This window comes from Coregonus clupeaformis, chromosome 36 (assembly GCF_020615455.1).
Source record: "Coregonus clupeaformis isolate EN_2021a chromosome 36, ASM2061545v1, whole genome shotgun sequence".
Classification (NCBI taxonomy): Eukaryota; Metazoa; Chordata; class Actinopteri; order Salmoniformes; family Salmonidae; genus Coregonus; species Coregonus clupeaformis.
In genome coordinates, this window is record NC_059227.1 from 23,306,928 (window position 1) to 23,329,494 (window position 22,567).

General features: G+C 42.3%; 1 protein-coding gene across 1 annotated transcript; it reads right to left on the minus strand.

Annotated features, from left to right (window-relative positions):
- Positions 1-1,177: 1,177 nt before the first annotated feature.
- LOC121552580 (tRNA (adenine(58)-N(1))-methyltransferase non-catalytic subunit TRM6-like) lies at positions 1,178-22,443 on the minus strand. The gene is made up of 12 exons (XM_041865538.2): positions 22,156-22,443; positions 21,666-21,796; positions 21,446-21,555; positions 18,439-18,530; positions 18,253-18,336; positions 17,951-18,075; positions 3,584-3,754; positions 3,308-3,480; positions 3,083-3,168; positions 2,243-2,345; positions 1,754-1,840; positions 1,178-1,647 (listed from the first exon to the last, which is right to left on the minus strand). Exons 1-12 carry the CDS (start codon positions 22,260-22,262, stop codon positions 1,486-1,488), a joined length of 1,431 nt encoding a protein of 476 aa, XP_041721472.2. The 5' UTR covers positions 22,263-22,443; the 3' UTR covers positions 1,178-1,485.
- Positions 22,444-22,567: the final 124 nt, after the last annotated feature.

The following is a 22,567-nucleotide window of genomic DNA, read 5'->3' on the forward strand; positions in this document are numbered from 1 at the left end:
CCTCCATGCTTTACGGTGGAAAATACACATGCGGAGATCATCCATTCACCCACACCGCATCTCACAAAGACATGGTGGTTGGAACCAAAAATCTCCAATTTGCACTCCAGACCAAAGGACACATTTCCACCGGTCCATTGCTCGTGTTTCTTGGCCCAAGCAAGTCTCTTCTTCTTATTGGTGTCCTTTAGTAGTGGTTTCTTGGCAGCAATTCGACAATGAAGGCCTGATTCACGCAGTCTCCTCTGAACAGTTGATGTTGAGATGTGTATGTTACTTGAACTCGGTGAAGCATTTATTTGGGCAGCAATTTCTGAGGCTGGTAACTCTAATGAACTTATCCTCTGCAGCAGAGGTAACTCTGGGTCTTCCATTCCTGTGGCGGTCCTCATGAGAGCCAGTTTCATCATAGCGCTTGATGGTTTTTGCGACTGCACTTGAATAAACTTTCTAAGTTCTTGAAATGTTCCGGATTGACTGCCCTTCATGTCCTAAAGTAATGATGGACTGTCGTTTCTCTTTGCTTATTTGAGCTGTTCTTGCCATAATATGGACTTGGTCTTTTCCAAATAGGGCTATCTTCTGTATACCTTGTCACAACAGAACTGATTGTCTCAAACGCATTAAGAAGGAAATAAATTCCACAAATTAACTTTTAACAAGGCACACCTGTTAATTGAAATGCATTCCAGGTGACTACCTCATGAAGCTGGTTGAGAGAATGCCAAGAGTGTGCAAAGCTGTCATCAAGGCAAAGGGTGGCTATTTGAAGAATCTCAAATATAAAATATATTTTGATTTGTTTAACACTTCTTTGGTTACTTCATGATTCCATATGTTATTTCATAGTTTTGATGTCTTCACTATTATTCTACAATGTAGAAAATAGTAAAAATAAAGAAAACCCCTTGAATGAGTAGGTGTTCTAAAACCTTTGACCGGTAGAGTGTGTGTATATATATATATATATATATATATATATATATTTAAAGTATGCGTTGCAGTTTTATTCAAACTTTTCATTGGCTGTTTGTTCTTGACTGTTTGTTTCTTCAGTCTGCATTTAATAAAATTAATTATTCTGGGACCAAACCTAACATCTCAGGATTTTTCCTTCTTCAAAACAATTATACAAAGAACTTTAATACCGCATGAACACAGGGCTTATCAACAGTAATAGTATCTTTACAGCACTGTATTTTATTGAAATTCATATACACAGATGCAGTACAGTATGAGGCTGCGATAGCAAATGGCTGCTTTACTGCATGGCACGTTCTGCATGTTTTTAAAATGAAAACAAAATGCTGGAAAATCAAGCTTAGAGCTTTGGAGAGCAGCTCCAGGGTCAATAACAGCCAACATATTCTATAACTGGTCTCAGGAGGAGTGGGAGATAATCCTTCTATCCCACAAGTACAGTTAAATGATGTCATCAATGATATATATTACACAAACAACGGGTGACCTCAATAGCTTTAAGTGTTATCCCTCTGTGGTCTCTGTGAGTTTCAGTCTCTTTGCGGCCGGCTCCTCTCCTCTCGTTGAGCCAGTCTTCGGCGTATCTGTAGCAACGGTCGTCCCGGAGAGGAGGTAGCCCCCGCTCCCACTCATCAGCAGCATGGGGTGCGTCCTGTTAGGCAACACCTACATACACAGAGACAGGAAGTGAGGTCAGAGGTAAAAGCTAGTGCTGGTACTACAAACATGGATGATTTTCCAGAGATACAGTTCAGTTTTAATATGACTATACCTGGTAATGTCTGATCCAGGATTCGGTGAGTCGCAGGCTGACTGCTCCACCTTGTTCCCTGAGCTTTGTATAGCACTCTATCAGAGGCTGTAGGAGAGAGAGAGATTTAATAACATGACAGGGGTGATAACGCCTAACACAGACTAGATTACAGACTGTTATATCAGTGGTTTTGATAGGAGAGATTTCCCACTGGAGAAAGACAATAAATGTACCTCTGTATAATGGCAGTACACTAGGGTCTGTAATACACACATTTTGGGTTGTAATAAAGTAACAAGCGCATTAAATACACTACATTATTAAGTACACTACACACACTAGAAAGTAGGGCCTGGACGATACCAGTATCGCAATACTCGTTAGTATCGTGGCAAGAAAACAAAACACGAAGCAGATGTTTTCATTTTTGCCATTGAAAAAATATTGCAATACTGGTATCGTCACAGCCCTACTAGGAAGCATACTAGAGAACACTCAGAATCATACCTCTTTGTATTGAGAGTACACTACAAAGGGTCTGGAGGGGGCGAGGAACTTGATAAGGCCCAGTAGAACTGGACAGGGGTGGAACCGACTGGCAATCACCAACCTGAGGAGGAGAACCAGAGATATAAACACATATTTTACTACCAGTGTGGGGCCCTGTTCAAACACTATGAACATGTGTTCTTCTTTCCATTGTCCCTCCCGGTGAAAACTGAGCTGACAAAACTTGACAGACGAAAGCCCTTGCCTAACCAATTGGGTAAGATTAGTGAGTACTTCAAAAAAGGGAGGATGGAATGAAGAAGGCCTGTTTAAAGTATTGGAACGGGGCCCCTGTGGCACTAAGGTGTGCTTTGTCCAGACTAGCGATGTGTTCAAGGTGACCTGGACAAACACAAGCTTCCCCAACAAACTAAATCAATAAAAAACAGGATGAGATGACGTGCTGTAAGCCCAAACATCAATCATTTTTAACTAGACATGTCACACCTCTCTCACTTCTGATCAAGATAACTGCTGAGCAATCCTCTTTTGTTCGTCTTGTGCGGACACAAAGATGTTAACATGGACATGTTTTACTGATTTCAGACAGTGCAAGACAACACCAAAATGCCGACAGAGCAGAAACTGTCACGGTGACTATTTACACAGCTCAACTCACGTGTCAGGGAGGTGTAAACTTAGTGCCACAGAGCTGTTATACTCGTTATTAGTGCTCATACATGTTTATTACCTCTTATTAATGATTTATAAACAGGTCTAGAGTTCACTCTGTTGCCCAGTGTTACTAAAACAGAAAAATGGCGGAGGGGGGTGAGCGAGATCAGAGATCAGACTGACCCGTCAGCGTTCCTCCCCTCCAGCACGGCGGCAGCAGCAGCTAGTTTCTTCCTCTTCGCCTCCATCTTCACCTTCTTCTCCTGGCCCTAAAACACAACATACAGTTGCTCTTCAATTTGTGCACCGTTGATCGGACTAAGTCGAACAAATCTTTGGAACACACAAGCACGAACAGGTGTGAAAAATAACAGTGACTAATGGCTGCTTTACTATGCGTTGTCATACTCTGATCTCTCTAAGTTTCTCCCTCTCCTCTCTCTCCTTGTCCTCGGCAGGGTCTGTACTGGTACTAGTCTCCATGCTCTGGTCCTCTTTGTCTGGGCTGCCCTCCTTGCTTTCTGCCTTCCCTGGGTCAGTCTGGGTCAGGTTGGACTTGTCCCCATTGGCCTGTCCGGCATCTGCAGTTGTGACAATAAATCAATCAATTCAATAGATAAGACAGTATGGCATTTGTTGGTCTATTAAATGATTACATTCCCAGTATAAAACACAAACGCACACCTGCGTCTATGTCTTTGGCCTCCGTGTCCAGTGCCCCCGCCAGCAGTGCGTTGACGTGACAGATGGGGAACTCATGGAGCGTGTCGTGGAAGTGGGAGGGGAACCCAAAGCTCTCCACCCCCGCTCTCACAGATCCTCCTCCTGGGTACATCTGCACCACTGACCCATAGCCTGGATGAGAGAGGAGAGAGACAGAATATGAAGATCCCAGTGCAAAGAAACTTGGCGTGACCCTGGACAACACCCTGTCATTTTCTGCTAACATCAAAGCAGTGACTCGTTTCTGCAGGTTCATGCACTAGAACATCCGTTATGTACGACCTTTCTTCACACGTGAAGCGGCACAGGTCCTAATCCATAGAGTACCGCACAGGAATACATTTTAAGCCGAGTCCTACCCATGCCCGCAACGTTCAGGCCCTACCCTACCCCGATTGTGTCTGTCAAATTTAAGGCCCTGCCCGAAAGCCGAAATCAGAAAAAACGTCCTCCTTAGTAAATCTATTAGCTGCTCCTTTCTGTCAGCCACTCGCTCCCTGCGCGCAGCTCACTCTGAACGCGCTCTGCTCATTGCGGTGTGAGTATCCATAGCAACGGCTCCGCTTGGGCTGCTCTCTGCTCAATGAAGAGACACGAGAAAGCGGTTAGCTACTTTGTCAATCTAAACTTCGACAAATCTCAAGGAACTAGAGAATGACCGATATGGATTTTCCTAGGGCAGATGCAGATTTTTGGGGGTCAAGGAAGCCGATGGTCAATATTTTAGGCCGATATTCAATATTATTAAATTAGAACATTTTTATGACAACATTTCAGAGAGACAGCCATGTATGCATTAATGCAGGGTTCCCCAACTGGCAGCCCGCGGGTGGTTTTATTTAGGCCCCCAAGTTCTGAGCAAAAACATATTACATTTGTTTGAATTTTCATTATTGGACATAAGACTGTAAAAGCTCCAGTAAATCAGTTCCAAGTGATTTTAATCTAAGAAATCTGTTCCAAGTATTCCCACGCATAACATAGAGACACGTGATCGTATACAAATGTAAGCAAGGTTTGAAATTATTATGTTTTAGTCAAACATATCTGTTCGGGCTTCTTGCGGTCAATTTGCAGTCTACAAATTACTTGTAATTATGTTCCGGCCCCCTGACCATCATCTCAAGACAAAATCGGCTTGCAGCTGAATCTAGTTGATGATCCCTGCATTAATGCATAAATTTAAAAAATCTAACAATACATTTGACTTTGTTTTTACCAATCTAACTACATAACAATAATGGTAATAATTTTATTTAAATGGTAAATCTCTTGATAAACTGGGTAAATCAAGATGTAGCATAGGCCTATCCACAATACAGGTGAATGCATATTCAATAGCAGTGTGTGCATACATTGAGTTATTGAGCTTGTTTTGGCTGATCAGTGGAGTCTGATGACAAACAAACAATCAGTTTGCCTTCCATTTGGGACTTATATTAGCCTACTGATCAACAACATTTGCATATAAGCATCACTCCAGCACGTCACGCCCGTATGGAAGGACATCATATAGTCACTGCTGTTTGAGAATTTAAAAGAAAATCTATTCAATCCAAATGGGCTCAACATAACGTCATGATTTGTGATCACGGATGCTTATGAAACTAGTATTAGTCAATTTCCGTGATCTGCTGTCAAGACGCATCACTAAACAACTCAGCTGCCAGGACGAAACTCTAAACAACTCAATTGGGTAGTTCAACTATCTGTCAAGAAATAGGCAGGCTGTGACTTGATCCTTCTGCTACGCCTGAATAGAGTGAGGCTGTAAAGGCGTCAGCATGCTTCAGTCGGCTGGCGCCTAGCCAGTCGGCTAGCTGAACGAGTGTGCTCGCATCCTCCCTTTAAAGACCTTCACTTGAAAATCGAGAAAAAAGCAGCAATATTACGGTTTGTCCATTTTGAGACGCCGTAGCCAGTAGTCACAATTAATCTAAGATAACTAAAGAAATCTGTCATTAATTTTGACGTTTTAGCCGAGGAGAGTTTAGTCATGCAAATGTACATCTAACTAAGATGTGCAGTATTTCTCAATGAAAACATGTGCATGAAAATGAGTCGTCTCTCGTTGAATGACAGCAAAGACTTTATTGAAGAATCCCTACTGTTGACCATTCACCAATGAAGGGGCGTAGACTTTGGCTCCGAACTTCGGCTTGCCTACAGAATAAATGTTTGCCCAAACAGCCGGAAAAAACCCTCACCGAATTCCAAAACGTCACAAAATGTCGTCATAATATATGCACAAACTCTTCCAACTGTTGGGAAGCGTGCGTATGCCTTAACTCCTCTCCCTTTCACATCTCCCTCCATCGCTCATTTCACTTGGTGCATGTTCAAAAGGATAACCAGCTAACGTTAGCTAGCTACGTTGGCTAATAGCTTCTATCTGATATCTTAGCACCATGTTTATCGAACCAGCTAATATAGCTAGCTAGCCAACACCACAGATGAAAAGGGTTAGTTATCGTAATCGTTCCGAACAGGTCACATAGCTATCTGCTTCGCTAGCAAGCTTGCTTATTGCATGCATGTCTGGCCACGTCGACACAAGCCTTATTATTAGTGAATTAACTCAACTAATATTTGTAACAGGAGTTCGATTTTGGTCACGGTCTCAATTCATCCATCAATACTGCACCTTTCTGTTGAAGAAAGAGCTAGCTTGCTGTCTGCTGATTTTCCCAGATAGAAATTCCTTAGCAATGTGCAGTGCTCGTGGCTCAGGCGGTAAGTGGCAGTTTGCATCAGTGTTGCCAACTCCTCAGTAAGGAAAGTAGCTATTGGCTGTCCTAAAAGTCACTAGAAGTCACCTAATTTGCATAATTTGCCATGTGCATGTAATTGTGATGTACGCTGTAGGAGAGAGGAATAATGTCGTGGGAGAGACAAAAAAGTGAGTAAAAAAACACCCTCCATTTACATTCCGCCCTGAATGTAAGCCAGGGCGGGATCAGCCAGCGGCGGCTTCCCGCATGCGCGATTCATTTGTAGTCTGGACGCGGAGGTGTGAACATCTCCTGCTCTGACTGCAGCTGGGAGGGACTGATGCGCGAGGACTGGGCCGCCTGTGAGTGCTTTGGGACGGGGGTGGGGCCCACGGCAGCACCCGCTGCTCGTTGAGAAGAGTAAGAACGATACGTGCTTTCACGTCAGAGTCTCCAAAAGTCTCCAATAACACCAGAAAAAGTCGCTAGATTTGTCGCTACTCTCTTTTTTGAAAATGTGTCGCTAGAGGGGTATGAAAACTCGCTAAATATAGCGACAAAGTCGCTAAGTTGGCAACACTGGTTGGCATAGCAGCTGTTTTGATATGTAGACTCATATAAGGACTATTGGCAAAGCCGATAGAGAAGGGCCGATAGACTAAAAAAGGCCAATATCGGCCCGATATGTCGTTCTCTACCAGGAACATTATTATTTTCTGTGAAATAATCTCTCCTGTCTTATATTTGATCAGGTTGAAGCACTTTTGACACCATGTTATGATCTTAGTCAGATATGACTGTACTGTGCAGCAATGGTTGAACCAGCATCCCCCTGAAGCTAGGACAGCAGAGTCCCTGCCATCTTCCGAAAACATCTTCAAAGAGTATCTTAAACAATCCCACAGCCCCCCTCCACAAAAAAAGAATGCCTTTCATGAACTAACACTCGCACTTGACTTTCTCCCCCCTTACTAGCTCTGACTTTGCTGATAGCTACTTTGAGGGAAAATGTACTTACTATGACAGTGATACAGTGCATTCTGAAAGTATTCAGACCCCTTGACTTTCTCCACATTTTGTTACGTTATAGCCTTATTCTGAAATGGATTAAATAGTTTTTTCCACATCTACACACAATAACCCATAATGACAAAGCAAAAACTGAAATATTACATTTACATAAGTATTCAGACCCTTTACTCAGTACTTTGTTGAAGCACCTTTGGCAGCGATTACAGCCTCAAGTCTTCTTGGGTATGACGCTACAAGCTTGGCACACCTGTATTTGGGGAGTTTCTCCCATTCTTCTTTGCAGATCCTCTCAAGCTCTGTCAGGTTGGATGTGGAGCGTCGCTGCACAGCTATTTTCAGGTCTCTCCAGAGATGTTCAAATCGGGTTCAAGTCCGGGCTCTGGCTGGGCCACTCAAGGACATTGAAAGACTTGTCCCGAAGCCACTCCTGCGTTCTCCTGGATGTGTGCTTAGAGTCGTTGTCCTGTTGGAAGGTGAACCTTTGCCCCAGTCTGAGGTCCTGAGCAGGTTTTCATCAAGGATCTCTCTGTACTTTGCTCCGTTCATCTTTCCCTCGATCCTGACTAGTCTCCCAGTCCATGCCACTGAAAAACATCCCCACAGCATGATGCTGCAACCACCATGCTTCACCGTAGGGATGGTGCCAGGTTTCCTCCAAATGTGACACTTGGCATTCAGGTCAAAGAGTTCGATCTTGGTTTCATCAGACCAGAGAATCTTGTTTCTCATGGTCTGAGTCATTTAGGTGCCTTTTGGCAAACTCCAAGCGGGCTGTCATGTGCCTTTTACTGAGGAGTGGCTTCCATCTGGCCACTATCATAAAGGCCTGATTGGCAGAGTGCTGCAGAGATGGTTGTCCTTCTGGAAGGTTCTCCCATCTCCACAGAGCTCTATCAGAGTGACCATCAGGTTCTTGGTCACCTCCCTGACCAAGGCCCTTCTCCCCGATTGCTCAGTTTGGCCGGGCGGCCAGCTCTAGGAAGAGTCTTGGTGGTTCCAAACTTCTTCCATTTAAGAATGATGGAGGACACAGTGTTCTTGGAGACCTTAAATGCTGCAGACATTTTTTTGGTACCCTACCCCTGATCGGTGCCTCGACACTATCCTGTCTCGGCGCTCTATGGACAATTCCTTTGACCTCATTGCTAGGGCTGTGGTCTCACGGTAATTGGCTGTTAATTAATATAAACACATTTAGCGTCTCCTGGCTTCCACACAGTCTACATTTAAAAAAGTCTAATAAATCCATGTAATATAGCCTACACCACATTAAATCCATTATTTATTTTAGACAGGTCTAAAGAAGCATGATATGAAGAAAATGTAGTCTATTTCAGAAGAACAGAATAGCATACTCTGAGTTGTCCTTATGTTAGGTACTGTTCTGGCTATGCCAAATGGCTGTGGGCTACACTAGTTCATTTAGCAGACAAGATTTGCTTAGAATTCCGTGGCATTATTTTATAGTATGAATAATACAATTGAACAAAGCTGAATAGAATACAAAGGATATTTTCTCCAAATGATTTGAGGGAGTGCGCACATGCGGCTATTCTGTGTTGAGCGGTTAACAAAGAAATAGGTATTCCTATATGCTTAATTTAGAGTTGTTAATGTAACTTTAGTTGTTCTACAAATGTTGGGCTATGTTTTGATTTTTAATACATTGTAAGGCTGCATGATGCGACTAATGATGATTTGAAAAGTCGCTTGAAAGGCATGAGCTCTGCTTTGTTTTTTGCGCAGGCTGTACACACTACATCAGTCACTCATTCACAACTTGACATGCACTTGATAATGCATATCATTTCAAGGCGGCATCCCCTTTGTGTGGCCGTAATGCACCCTAAAAAAATCCATGCCTTTTGCGGCCAGTGGCCGTTGTGCCCTTTTTCCTGAGTGCAGCGTGCTCCATCACGTGATCGGGTCTTTCTCACAGGCTACAAGTGAAGACAGACATCAGGGACGTAACTGTGCGCGTCCTTATCCAATTCGAGGTGCATGTTGAAGATATTGGAAGAACTGTCCACAAGATGAGTAGGCCTAAAGAACACTAGCCTATGTCAATCTACTATCCCCCATAGTACCAAGGTTGACCTATTCTATTCTGTGCGAGAAATAAATGTGTGAGTGTAGGACCAGTAAAGGCTATGGCATTGAGCCACTATTTAGCAATGTGAGTCAGAGTTAGGCCAGACAACAAAGACAACTGAGAAACTAAGATAAAGAGGCCTCCCAATTTAGGGAGGGGAGAAACTGTTATGAAAACATGGTGCAGAATATTGTGAGAACGGCAATAACTGAGTAAAGCAGGGAGTAGGATATGTGTGTGTGTGTGTGTGTGTATATATGTGTGTGTATATATATGTGTGTGTGTGTGTGTGTGTGTGTGTGTGTGTGTGTGTGTGTGAACTGAAGGTCAGTAGAGCAGTTTTAGAGTGGAAAACTACAGCCCACCTACAGAGGGGAGGGATTTCTTTTTGTATGACGTATGAGTATAAAAGATGGACTCTGAAATTGTGATGGCAGAATTCTCAATGAATAAATATCTCTGACTATGCAGACCGGGACTCTGGCCGTTACTTAAATCCCAAAAGACTTACAACCTTTTGGGAGACGCACAGAGAAACTGAAATAGTTTGTTAAATAATTCACATAACAGGTGTGTGACTATGATTCGAAAAAGTAGCCAAAAACAGGCCTTGTTTTTTATGCTGGGCATCATTCACAAGTGATAGGCTAATATTGTATTTACATATACTAAATAATGTGTGAAATTTGTTTTGATTTAGAATGGACCATTATCATGCACCTGTATCAAAACAGGGGCAGCGGGAAAAAATACGTCATCTATGCACTTAAATAGCGAATGGACGACGCTTTTCCCCGTGGTTTATTTTCATGCCAGCCAGGTAGGCTATACTCCTGCTGTAAATATAAGCAATGTGCTTAATATTAGGAAAGTTGAGAAATAAATATAGTAGGCCTAGCCTATAGAAAGCTGATCCTCCTCTTTTTACTTTTTACCACTGGGGTGGGGGGGTAGAAGAATTACTTTTATACTATCCCAGGTATTCCTTAAAGAGGTAGGGTTTCAAGTGTCTCCGGAAGGTGGTCAGTGACTCTGCTGTCCTGGCGTCATGAGGGAGCTTGTTCCACCATTGGGGTGCCAGAGCAGCGAACAGTTTTGACTGGGCTGAGTGGGAACTGTGCTTCCGCAGAGGTAGGGGGACTAGCAGGCCAGAGGTGGAAGAACGCAATGCCCTCGTTTGGGTGTAGGGACTGATCAGAGCCTGAAGGTAAGGAGGTGCCGTTCCCCTCACAGCTCCGTGTGGAAAAAGTAAAGGGGTCTGAATACTTTCCAAATGCACTGTATTTGGTTGTCCTACCTAGGGCTGTGGCGGTCATGAAATCTTGTCAGCTGGTTATTGTCATGCAAAAGACTGCCGGTCTCACGGTAATTTACCGTTAATTAACATAACCACTTTTAGCATCTCCAGGCCTCCATGCATACAAGCCGCTGATGCCTTGGGAAAATATCACAAGAAATCCATTATTTATTTTAGGCAGGTCTAAAGAAATGTCAGAAGAACAGAATATGAGTTGGCCTACTGTATGATATCTGGCTATGCCATAGGCTGTAGCCTTGTTCATTTAGAAGACAAGATACGCTTACAAGTACAGTACCATTATTTTATATTATATGATTTTATAGTAAGAAGAATATCATTTAACTTAGCTGAATAAAATAGAAAGGATATTTTTCCCATTCCTCAGCGAGTGTGCATATGAAGTGGATATGTTGAGCATAAAAGTGATCATTTGAAACAAGTCCTATACGCTAGATTTAGAGTTATTTGGCAACTGAAGTTGTGAATGATACAAACCTTAGAATGTCGTAGAAATCAAAACATATGGGCTGCACGATGCGACTATAATGGGACCCATGTCGTCCAAAAAGTTATACTTTTGAATCATCTGTCCATAGAACATTCTTCCAAGATCCTTGATGATCATCCAGGTGCTTCCAGGTGTTTTTTGGCAAACTTGAGTCAACGTTTTGGACGACAAGGGTCCCATTATGCCTGGCGAAAACCAAACACTGCATTTTATAGTAAGAACCTCATACCAACAGTCAAGCATGTTGGTAGCAGTGTGATGGTTTGGGGGTGCTTTGCTGCCTCAGGACCTGGATGACTTGCCTTAGAAGGAACCATGAATTCTGCTCTGTATCAGAGAATTCTACAGGACAATGTCAGGCCATCCGTCTGTGAGCTGAAGCTGAAGCGCAGCTAGGTCATGCAGCAAGACAATGATCCAAAACACACAGAAAAAGCAACACATTTGAAGTTTTGGGATGGCCTAGTCAAAGTCCAGACCTAATCCCAATTGAGATGTGGCAGGACTTGAAACGAGCAGTTCATGCTTGAAAACCCACAAATGTCACTGAGTTAAAGCAGTTCTGCATGCAAGAGTGCGCCAAAATTCCTCCACAGTGACGTCAGAGACTGATCAACAACTACAGGAAGCATTTGGTTGCAGTCATTGCAGCTAAAGGTGACACAACCAGTTATTGAGTGTAAGGGAGCAATTACTTTTTCACACAGGGGAATTGGGTATTGTATAACTTCGTTAATTAAATAAAATAAGTATCAAATTGTTTTGTCATTTGTAAACTCAGGTTCCCTTTATCTAATATTGGGTTTTGGTTGAAGATCAGAAAAAAACATGCAAAAATAGAGAAAATCAGAAAGGGGGCAAATACTTTTTCACGGCACTGTATTTCACTCCATGCATCAACCACTGTTTGAGGAGTATATTCTCGCTGCGCGACAAATGATATTCCGCCCAAACTCTGTATGCCATGGGCTCTCCAACCCTGTTCCTGCAGCTACCCAATGCTTAATTTGGGAAACCAAGTGAAATCTATTCGGGAACATCAATAGTAACACGTTTTCACAACTAAACATATTTCATTAAACTGTTGACAGCTCCTCTGCGCCACATGAGGTTGGTGGCACCTTAATTGGGGAGAACGGGCTTGTGGTAATGACTGGAGTGGAATCAGTGGAATGGTATCAAATAAATCAAACACATGGTTTCCAGGTGTTTGATGCCATTCCATTTGCTCTATTCCGGACATTATTATGAGCCGCAGCAGCCTCCACTGCTCTGAGCGCTCGAGAAAGGAATGAAGGAGAGAGAGGAGATGGAAAAGCACGGTGGTAAGATATTCTGTATAGCTAAACATAATGTGTCAGCCTATTAATTATGAAAATATAACAAATGCCCTATTACTAGGCCTTTCAAAATCAAATTCACTATAATTGTAGGCCAACTGTAAGCCACCCTGCACATTCAATGAACCAACTGCATCGCCTAGGGCTATAATTTCCCTCCCAGACTCGTGGATAGAAAAGTTTGGAGCGTAGCATAAGGTAACCAGTCCATCCAGTAGCCTTTGCATAATACAGTCCACACTTAAAGGCGATTATTAGAATTAGTTTAATTTTGGAGTATAGACCAATTATGGACCAAAGACATCTGAAATCAGTTTTGTTTGAGGTTTTTATGCTGTGCGTAATATGCAGTAGGCTCAACCATTATTTAAAATCAGGTTAATAATTATTTTAATTCAGGTATTTTTTTCAGCCTTGGGCTCATTTACAGTACCAGTCAAAAGTTTGGACATTCAAAGATTTTTCTTTGTAGAACAGTAGTTAAGACATCAAAACTATGAAATAACACATATGGAATCATGTACAGTCGTGGTCAAAAGTTTTGAGAATGACACAAGTATTAGTCTTCACAAAGTTTGCTGCTTCAGTGTTTTTAGATATTTTTGTCAGATGTTACTATGGTATACTGAAGTATAATTACAAGCATTCCATAAGTGTCAAAGGCTTCTATTGACAATTACATTAAGTTTGTGCAAATAGTCAATATTTGCTGTGTTGACCCTTATTTTTCAAGACCTCTGCAATCCGTCCTGGCATGCTGTCAATTAAGTTCTGGCCCACATCCTGACTGATTGCAGCCCATTCTTGCATAATCAATGCTTGGAGTTTGTCAGAATCTGTGGGTTTTTGTTTGTCCACCTGCCTCTTGAGGATTGACCACAAGTTCTCAATGGGATTAAGGTCTGGGGAGTTTCCTGGCCATGGACCCAAAATGTTGATGTTTTGTTCCCCGAGCCACTTAGTTATCACTTTTGCCTTATGGCAAGGTGCTCCATCATGCTGGAAAAGGCATTGTTCGTCACCAAACTGTTCTTGGATGGTTGGGAGAAGTTGCTCTCTGAGGATGTGTTGGTACCATTCTTTATTCATGGCTGTGTTCTTAAGCAAAATTGTGAGTGAGCCCACTCCATTGGCTGAGAAGCAACCCCACACATGAATGGTCTCAGGATGCTTTACTGTTGGCATGACACAGGACTGATGGTAGCGCTCACTTTGTCTTCTCCGGACAAGCTTTTTTCCGGATGCCCTAAACAATCGGAAAGGGGATTCATCAGAGAAAATGACTTTACCCCAGTCCTCAGCAGTCCAATCCCTGTACCTTTTGCAGAATATCAGTCTGTCCCTGATGTTTTTCCTGGAGAGAAGTGGCTTCCTTGCTGCCCTTCTTGACACCAGGCCATCCTCCAAAAGTCTTCGCATCACTGTGCATGCAGATGCACTCACACCTGCCTGCTGCCATTCCTGAGCAAGCTCTGCACTGGTGGTGCCCCGATCCCGCAGCTGAATCAACTTTAGGAGACGGTCCTGGCGCTTGCTGGACTTTCTTGGGCGTTCTGAAGCCTTCTTCACAACAATTGAACCTCTCTCCTTGAAGTTCTTGATGATCCGATAAATGGTTGATTTAGGTGCAATCTTACTAGCAGCAATATCCTTGCCTGTGAAGCCCTTTTTTGTGCAAAGCAATGATGCCAGCACGTGTTTCCTTGCAGGTAACCATGGTTAACAGAGGAAGAACAATGATTTCAAGCACCACCCTCCTTTTAAAGCTTCCAGTCTGTTATTCTAACTCAATCAGCATGACATAGTGATCTCCAGCCTTGTCCTCGTCAACACTCTCATCTGTGTTAACGAGAGAATCACTGACATGATGTCAGCTGGTCCTTTAGTGGCAGGGCTGAAATGCAGTGGAAATGTTTTGGGGGGATTAAGTTCATTTTCATGGCAAAGAGGGACTTTGCAATTAATTGTAATTCATCTGATCACTTCATAACATTCTGGAGTATATGCAAATTGCCATTATAAAAACTGAGGCAACAGACTTTGTGAAAATTTATATTTGTGTCATTCTCAAAAAACTTTTGACCACGACTGTAGTAACAAAGAAAGTGTTAAAACAAATCAAAATATATTTTATATTTGAGTTTCTTCAAAGTAGCCACCCTTTGCCTTGATGACAGCTTTGCACACTCTTGGCATTCTCTCAACCAGCTTCATGAGGTAGTCATTTGTGTGTGTGCCTTCTTAATTTGTGGAATTTTAGGGGTGGTATACAGAAGAAAGCCCTATTTGGTAAAAGACCAAGTCCATACTATGGCAAGAACACCTCAAATAAGCAAAGAGAAATGACAGTCCATTACTTTAAGACATGAAGGTCAGTCAATACAGAAAAGTTCAAGAACTTTGAAAGTTTCTTCAAGTGCAGTCGCAGAAACCATCAAGCGCTATGATGAAACTGGCTCTCATGAGGACCGGCACAGGAAAGGAAGACCCAGAGTTACCTCTGCTGCAGAGGATAAGTTCATTAGAGTTACCAGCCTCAGAAATTGCAGCCCAAATAAATGCTTACACAAGTAACGAATCTCAATTCGAGACTGCGGAATCAGCCCGGTCAATGCTGCAAAGAAACCACTACTAACGGACACCAATAATAAGAAGAGACTTGCTTGGGCCAAGAAACACAAGCAATGCACATTAGACCGGTGGAAATCTGTCCTTTGGTCTGGAGTCCAAATTTGAGATTTTTGGTTCCAACCACCGTGTCTTTGTGAGATGCAGAGTAGGTTAATGGATGATCTCTGCATGTGTAGTTCCCACCATGAAGCAGGTGTGATGGTGTGGGGGTGCTTTGCTGGTGACACTGTCTGTGATTTATTTAGAATTCAAGGCACACTTAACCAGCATGGCTAACACAGCATTCTGCAGGAATACGCCATCCCATCTGGTTTGGGCTTAGTGGGACAATCATTTATTTTTCAACAAGACAATGACCCAACAGCCTCCAGGCTGTGTAAGGGCTATTTTACCAAGGAGAGTGATGGAGTGCTGCATCAGATGACCTGGCTTCCACAATCACCTGACCTCTAACCAATTCAGATAGTTTGGGATGAGTTGGACAGCAGAGTGAAGGAAAAGCAGCCAACAAGTGCTCAGCATATGTGGGAACTCCTTCAAAACTGTTGAAAAAATTATTCCAGGTGAAGCTGGTTGAGAGAATGCCAAGAGTGTGCAAATCTGTCATCATGGCAAAGGGTGGCTACTTTAAAAAATCTATATATTTTAGATTCTTCAAACACTTTTTTGGTTACTACATGATTCCATATATGTTATTTCATTGTTTTGATGTCTTCACTATTATTCCACAAGGTAGAAAATAGTAAAAAATAAAGAAAAACCCTTGAATGAATAGGTGTGTCCAAACTTTTGACTGGTACTGTATAGTCCAATGCGTATGCATAAGCTCTAATATGTGTATGGGTGTTTTGAATTAATCATCACCTTAGAAAGCATTAAACAAAAACAAAAAAAGGGCGTCTGCTAAATGACAAAAATGTAAAAAATGAAAGCGCTGTCCATTTCGTTGTGTTAGGCTTTGAGACACCATCTACAACAAACATGTTTTCCACTCAGTTTCAACCCGTTGAACTTCTTTCTTCAAATTGATCATCACAGTGAGGTGAGTTTTAAAAGCATGATACTGTTTTGATGATAAGTGTTTGATGTGATTTTCAATAGCATTTGCATTGATTGTTAGAGTGGTTAGAGGGACAATAGAGCGCTGAGTACCAGGTCATTAGTGACCTGATGATCGTTAGCGAGTTGGGTACCATCAACATGTTCAGAGCAATGTTCCCTCAAAAAAATGTTGGCACTGAGCAAATTTCAGGTCTGCTGAGCGCAAACTTGAACATTGTGAAAATTCTGTGCAACTTCCAGTGCGAGTGCACTGTGAACACGGAGGCTGTACCCACTTTAAGTTACAGTTTTAACAGTGGCTTGACATTAACCTGTTTCTCCACTTGTCCTTCAGACAAGGAGGTGACTGAAAATGTTGTTGTGTTGTTTGATGGAAGAAACCACTTTACAAAATAAAAAGGAATAATTATTCCCATACCATTATTACAGAGAATCAGACAAATTATGCTACCCTCTGCCTATTGGCCACTCACCTTATTCAAGCCTGCTTCAAAATACAACACTGCCCCTTTAAGACAAAAAAAAGCTATTTACCTGACTTGCTTTTCACACATTGTGTGTTCTTGTAGGAAGCAACCACTTCCCTATTGCTGACTACAAATTATCTATACCTGGACTAATAACTCACTAACTAGCAAAGGATATGAACAAAATGTGCACACATGGCTACATGCAGCTCTTGCTTTGATCTCAACACAAGCGCATCTACTCACGACCACAGCTGTGTAAACATTTACGTGATTTAGCAGACGCTCTTATCCAGAGCGACTTACAGTTAGTGAGTGCATAAATTTTCATACTTGCCACCCGTGGGAATCGAACCCACAACCCTGGCGTTGCAAGCGCCATGCTCTACCAACTGAGCTACACGGGGCCAGTTCAATGTAAACAGTCCAGTTCAAAGTAAATATATATGGCAATGGTCTATTTGCATGTAGGCCTACTGCAGCTCTGATTGGTCTGTGTAGAGTACGGGCTAAGTAGAATCCTACTCTGATGCGTTCTGCCTACAACAACATTTCTTGCATAGTTCGTTTTGTTATGTTGCATTGAAAGTGGCTAATATTGCGTTGATTCGATCACAATTGCCACAGTAAAGGGAAACGTTGATAGTGTTAACTAACAGGGAAAACTCTTGAGTTGAGTGAAGTTCAATCTCGTGCTTCTCTCAGTGGGCTAATATTTCTTCTGCATTTTACTGCGGTCATGACTCATGACTGCCGGTGTGGCATTCGGTCACCACAACAGTTCTAGTCCCACCTAGCTATCTTAAGATGAATGCACTAACTGTAAGTTGCTCTGGATAAGAGCGTCTGCTAAATGACTAAAATGTAATGTAAATGTCATTCGTTACAGGACGTTGCGATTGAAATGTACTACATAAAATGTTGAATGCTGACATGGCAGTCAGAGCATGATAAACATGGACAGGGAACAGACCGGCTTGCCACAGAGCAGACATGATTCATAAATCAAGCAGAACTAAGCCATCATGTGTGCGTCCGAAATGGCACCATATTCCCTATATAGTCCACTACCTTTGAGGCTCTGTTCAAACCTACTACACTATATAGGGAATATGGTGCCATTTTAGATGCAGGTCATGCCAGGTCTATCCATGATACTTCCAGACATTTCTATAGTCCAGTTACCTCCCATCCTCTCCATGACGGCCCCCAGCACCAGTCCAGCGCAGGTCTCAAACACCAGCACCTTGCTGCCTGCATGGATGTTCCCCAGAGTCAACATCTGGGCCAGGGTGTCATACCGCATGTGACTGGAGGAGGGAGGCAGAGACAAAGTCTTGGTTACAACAACAACATACAATACAGTGAGGAACTTATCTCAATAAAAACTTAATTTGGTCCCAGAGGTTTTTCTGACCACCAGGAAAAACACCAGGCCCTACAAATAGGCCTAGGTTTGACTTAGCTGGCACGGTGGCTACACTCACCATATCTTCCCTGGTTCTCTGCTGTGGTACATCATAGCCAAGACACGACAGGAGGGCTTTAGAACCATCACACTGTTCTCATACCTGGAGGGAACAGAACACAAGAAATTCAGAACTCACCAAGACTATTTCATTCATCACTAACCCTGGTCCTGGAGTGTGCAGGCCTATATTCCGCTGACTCACTTTTTCTTTTTTTTCTTAATGTATTTCTCCTGTGCAAACTCAGTCTTATCCCTGAATGTTGTACTGTTCTCTATCAGCTGCTGGACTATTTCCTAGGGAGAGGAGAGATGGGAAAGTGAAGTCAGTGGAGCATCTTCAACATAAACAAAGCCAATTAAAACTTTCACAATAACTTCAACTTATACTGAACAAAAATATAAATGCAACATGTCAAGTGTTGGTCCCATGTTTCATTAGCTGAAATAAAAGACCACAGAAATTGTCCATATGCACAAAAAGCTTATTTCGCTCAAATTCTGTGCACACAAATTTGTTTATATCCCTGTTAGTGAGCATTTCTCCTTTGCCAAGATAATCCATCCACCTGACAGGTGTGGCATATTAAGAAGCTGATTAAACGGCATGATCATTACACAGGTGCACCTTGTGCTGGGGACAATAAAAGGCCATTCTAAAATGTGCAGTTTTGTCACACAACACAATGCCACAGATGTCTCAAGTTGAGGGAGCGTGCAATTGGCATGCTGACTGCAGGAATGTCCACCAGAGCTGTTGCCAGATAATTGAATGTTCATTTCTCTACCAACGTCGTTTTAGAGAATTTGGCAGTATGTCCAACCGGCCTCACAACCGCAGACCACGTGTAACCACGCCAGCCCAGGATCTCCACTTCCGGCTTCTTCACCTGCGGGATCGTCTGAGACCAGTCACCCAGACAGCTGATGAAACTGAGGAGTATTTCTGTCTGTAATAAAGCCCTTTTGTGGGGGAAAAACTCATTCTGATTGGCTGGGCCTGGCTCCCCAGCACCCCTGCCCAGTCATGTGAAATCCATTGATTAGGGACTAATGAATTTATTTCCACTGACGTATTTCTTTATATGAACTGTAACTCAGTAAAATCATTAAAATTGTTGCATTTATATTTTTGTTCAGTATAATTGACTGTCTGTACTGTTGTGGTTTTGTGTACAACAATTGTAAGCAAACCATTTACACAGCACAGTACACATATAGCGGTGTCGTTTACATTGGATTTATATAAATTATTGATCACGAGGGAGAAATGACAACTAATCCATACAGTACGAGTCAAAAGTTTGGACACGCCTACTCATTCCAGGGTTTTTCATTATTTTTACTATTTTCTACATTGTAGAAGAATAGTGAAGACATCAACACTATGAAATAACACATATGGAATCATGTAGTAACCAAAAAAAAGTGTTCAACAAATCAGTTTGGAGCGTAACATAAGGTAACCAGTCCATCCAGTAGCCTTTTCATAATACAGTCCACACTTAAAGGCGATTATTATAATTAGTTAGTATAGGCTAGACCAATTATGTACCAAAGACATCTGAAATCAGTTTTGTTTGAGGTTTTTCTGCCGTGCGTAATATGTGGTAGGCTCAATCATTATTTAAATTCAGGGTTATAATTATTTTAATTCAGGTATTGTTTCAGCCTTGGGCTCATACAGTACCAGTCAAAAGTTTGGACACACCTACTCATCCAAAGGTTTTTTTGTTTTGTTTTGTACATTGTAGAACAGTAGTGAAGACATCAAAACTATTAAATAACACATATGGAATCATGTAGTAACCACAAAAGTGTTAAACAAATCAAAATATATTTTATATTTGAGTTTCTTCAAAGTAGCCACCCTTTGCCTTGATAACAGCTTTGCACTCTTGGCATTCTCTCAACCAGCTTCATGAGGTAGTCACCTGGAATGCATTTCAATTAACAGGTGTGCCTTGTTAAAAGTTAATTTGTGGAATTTATTTCCTTCTTAATGCGTTTGAGCCAATCAGTTATGTTGTGACAAGGTAGGGGTGGTATGCAGAAGATAGCCCTATTTGGTAAAAGACCAGGTCCATATTATGACAAGAACAGCTCAAATAAGCAAAGAGCAACGACAGTCCATCATTACTTTAAGACATGAAGGTCAGTCAATACGGAACATTTCAAGAACTTTGAAAGTTTCTTCAAGTGCAGTCGCAAAAACCATCAAGCGCTATTATGAAACTGGCTCTCATGAGGACCGCCACAGGAAAGGAAGACCCAGAGTTACCTCTGCTGCAGAGGATAAGTTGATTAGACTGCACTTCAATTTGCAGCCCAAATAAATGCTTCACAGAGTTCAAGAAACAGACATCTCAACATCAACTGTTCAGAGGAGACTGCGTGAATCAGGCCTTCATGGTCGAATTGCTGCAAAGAATCCACTACTAAAAAACACCAATAAGAAGAAGAGACTTGCTTGGGCCAAGAAACACAAGCAATGGACATTAGACCGGTGGAAATCTGTCCTTTGGTCTGATGAGTCCAAATTTGTGAGACGCAGAGTAGGTGAACGGATGATCTCCGCATGTGTGCTTCCCACCGTGAAGCATGGAGGAGGTGGTGTGATGGTGTGGGTGTGCTTTGCTGGTGACACTGTCTGTGATTTATTTAGAATTCAAGGCACACTTAACCAGCATGGCTACCACAGCATTCTGCAGCGATACGCCATCCCATCTCATTTGCGCTTAGTGGGACTATCATTTGTTTTTCAACAGGACAATGACCCAAAAACACATCCAGGCTGTGTAAGGGCTCTTTGACCAAGAAGGAGAGTGATGGAGTGCTGCATCAGATGACCTGGCCTCCACAATCACCCGACCTCAACCAAATTGAGATGGAAAAGCAGCCAACAAGTGCTCAGCATATGTGGGAACTCCTTCAAGGCTGTTGGAAAAGCATTCCTCATGAAGCTGGTTGAGAGAATGCCAAGAGTGTGCAAAGCTGTCAAAGGCAAAGGGTGGCTACTTTTAAGAATCTAAAATATATTTGATTTGTTTAACACTTTTTTGGTTACTACATGATTCCATATGTGTTATTTCATAGCTGATGTCTTCACTATTATTCCACAATGTAGAAAATAGTATAACATTAAGAAAAACCCTTGAATGAGTACGTGTCCAAACTTTTGACTGGTACTGTATATCTAGAGGTGCATGTACCTGTCCCTTCAAGCCTTGCTCTTTGAGGGTCTCAATATCGTCTCTGGTGAGTTTCTGTGATTTCCCATCATCCAGAATGTTCCTGTTGTCTGTTCCTGCTTCCTTGGCATCTATAGACACACACAGAAACAATACACAGACATCAACTCTGCACCTGGACAACTGAATCCATACCTGAATTAGAGAATAATGGAGATTGTTGTTGTTGGTATGTAGCTACCTGCAGAGCTCTCAACATGTTTAGGTTTCCGTGGCTGCAGTGTCCCACCAGTAACAACTTCAAAGGTGGTCCCGTAAAACTCCCCCACTGCATTGTCCAGGAAGAACCACTGCTTTTCAAATACCGTTTTCCTGGGGTTGGGAAGAAGACATCAGATCATCTCAATAAACGAACAATGTCCACTATGATACACAATACTGACTACACAACTGCAGTACTGCCAATATGTGATCCAGCTTGAAGTTGGCAACATTCCATTCTCTTCTACAAATGTCAAAATGAATGTTCAAGTTACCTGGCTGAGTATCCTACTTCTAGTTAGCTAGCTAGCTAGAAAGCAACGATGGCAATTGGACAATGCTAATGAACAAAGCATAGCTTGCAAACTAGTAACAATAGTACAGGCAAAGGTTTGACCTGACTGTGAAGCATTGTTAGGTAACGCAAATCAACAGATAATGTGATTGTGCACAGTTATGTAAGGACTCACTTTTTCTTTTGAATCTGCACAGCTTTGTAGATGTCTCCCCGTTTCAGTACTACGTAGTCACCTTCATTCACTCTGTGCTGAGAGTCATTATCTCCATTATCCGCCATTAGAAAGCGTAATAGCCAGTTTAGTAGTACAGTCGACTTTTCTCCCACTAGAATATGAGTTTTAAATCACCAAAGAGAATAGTAATGTACTGAAATCAAGTATTTTTGGGAGAGATCGCCTATTGAATTTACCCACGTGCTAGCCTGCATTTCCTTAGCATTCAGGACGATTTGTCGATGCTGTAGCACGCTCTCACCGTACTCGACTCTGATTGGCTCATTTCTGTTCGTAGAGCGTATCCTCCAATGGTAGAGGAGTACGAGGTTTTTCTAGCTTCCGATAGGTTGTCGAGAAAACATTGCGA